The following is a 1,605-nucleotide window of genomic DNA, read 5'->3' on the forward strand; positions in this document are numbered from 1 at the left end:
TTTTTTTTTTTTTTTTTTTTTTTTTTTTTTTTTTTTTTTTTTTTTTGCCAATGCAGAAACAAAAGTCCTGGGCTGGAAGTCTTTCTTGGACAATGTATTTTGTTCAGCTTTTAGAGCCTTCACTTGTTGGACTTTCGTTCATTTTCAGGCTTAACCATCAAAATTTTGCTGTGATAGTGTCAAATTATCTTTTGATCCACTGGACCCCAGCATAGAAATATAAACTTGACCCTTAGAATGTGATTACTTGACCAGTACATGTATATGACAAACTGATTTTTCCAATTTTTTCTTTTTCCTTCCAGTCACTCTTCAAAGTTCTGTGAAGAGCTTCTACACACGTGTACCATTCCGGAAAGTAGCAGGAATCTCAGTGAGGAATAAGACTGACATGAGCAGAAAAGCTGTTTCAGATGGGTAGGACGTGAATGTTCCTTTGTTTTTCCTGGAGCTTTAACCATGCCTGGAGTACCATAGACCCCATTATACAGATGAGGGGGATGAGATATGTTTATCCAAAACCATAATTTAGGAGTATAAGATAACACGTGATTTAAGGAAATGTATCATTGAATTATAAATAATAATGTATATAATTACTAATTATATGTATGAAAATTATTATTTCTGCTGCTATTACATTGCTAGGTAGCTAGTTAAATCTCTTATCAATAATATACTGAATTAATTTAGGCTGATATTTTTAGGGCAGATATCAAAATAATCACCTAAGTTATTAGGTGTAGCCTTGATACAACCAAACATAATTTCATCTACATATGGAAAATGCATGGAAGTGTGTATGCAATAAGAACCAGACTGGTTCTTCAGCCTTTTTGTGAAAGCTCTCTACAGATTCTCAGTGTCTCTCCCATGTGCAATATCCTCTCTCCTCCATCACAACCACAGATTATTAGTGACTGAGAGCAATTTTCTTCCTTCCCCAGGTTTTTTGAATGTGAGCGTTGGTGTGATGCTGACCCCTGTTGCACAGGATTTGGCTTTTTTAATAACTCCCAGCTGTCAGGTATTTTTCCTCTATTTTTATTTTTTTAGGATAACTTCAGTCTTTCTTCATTATCCAAATTTTACCATTCTTCTGCTCTGAAGAGCACTTTGAAAGTCCTTGAAGATCTCACGCATCTCTCTTTAGCAGCTTTTTGAGTAACCATAACCATTTCTGAGAGTTCAGCCCAATGTCACACTCCACATCTCAGAAATTATTGAGAAAACTTCGTGAGTCCTTAAGAGGCTGCAGTTCCAACAGCAAGAAATCCAAACTGATAAAACTCCAGTTACTACTCATTTATCACCCTCTCTTCCGAAATATTGCTTGACACCGTTTTGGGACCTTTTTTCCCCTTTTTTGCAGTTTCTTTTTTTAAAGACTAAAGGACTTAGAAACCTAACTCTTAATGTGTCTGTGGATACTTTGGGACAGCTGAGCCTTTTGGCTTTCTTGGATGTCTGAACTTCTCTGCTCCCAAATTTTTGTCTTCTGCTTGAGGAAGATTGGTTTTGGATAGAGCTTGCCCATCTGTTCCTCCTTAGGATTTTAGCTACTTAAGAAGTCTCAAGTAGGAGTTCTGTTAGCCTGCAGAAATC

The 1,605-nt window shown here is 36.4% G+C and overlaps 1 protein-coding gene across 1 annotated transcript in view; it reads left to right on the plus strand.

Annotated features, from left to right (window-relative positions):
• LOC114066587 (thyroglobulin-like) overlaps positions 1-1,605 on the plus strand; it is a gene marked incomplete at its 5' end in the record, with an annotated part of 129,421 nt that overhangs the window by 35,423 nt on the left and 92,393 nt on the right. The window contains 2 exons of the mRNA XM_027901380.1: positions 306-417; positions 948-1,027. Of these exons, the coding sequence (XP_027757181.1) occupies positions 306-417; positions 948-1,027 (192 nt within the window). The remainder of the gene's footprint in view (positions 1-305; positions 418-947; positions 1,028-1,605) is intronic.

The sequence above is a fragment of the Empidonax traillii genome, unplaced genomic scaffold (assembly GCF_003031625.1).
Source record: "Empidonax traillii isolate 1590-97213 ecotype Southwest subspecies unplaced genomic scaffold, ASM303162v1 scaffold781:size518241, whole genome shotgun sequence".
Taxonomy (NCBI): Eukaryota; Metazoa; Chordata; class Aves; order Passeriformes; family Tyrannidae; genus Empidonax; species Empidonax traillii.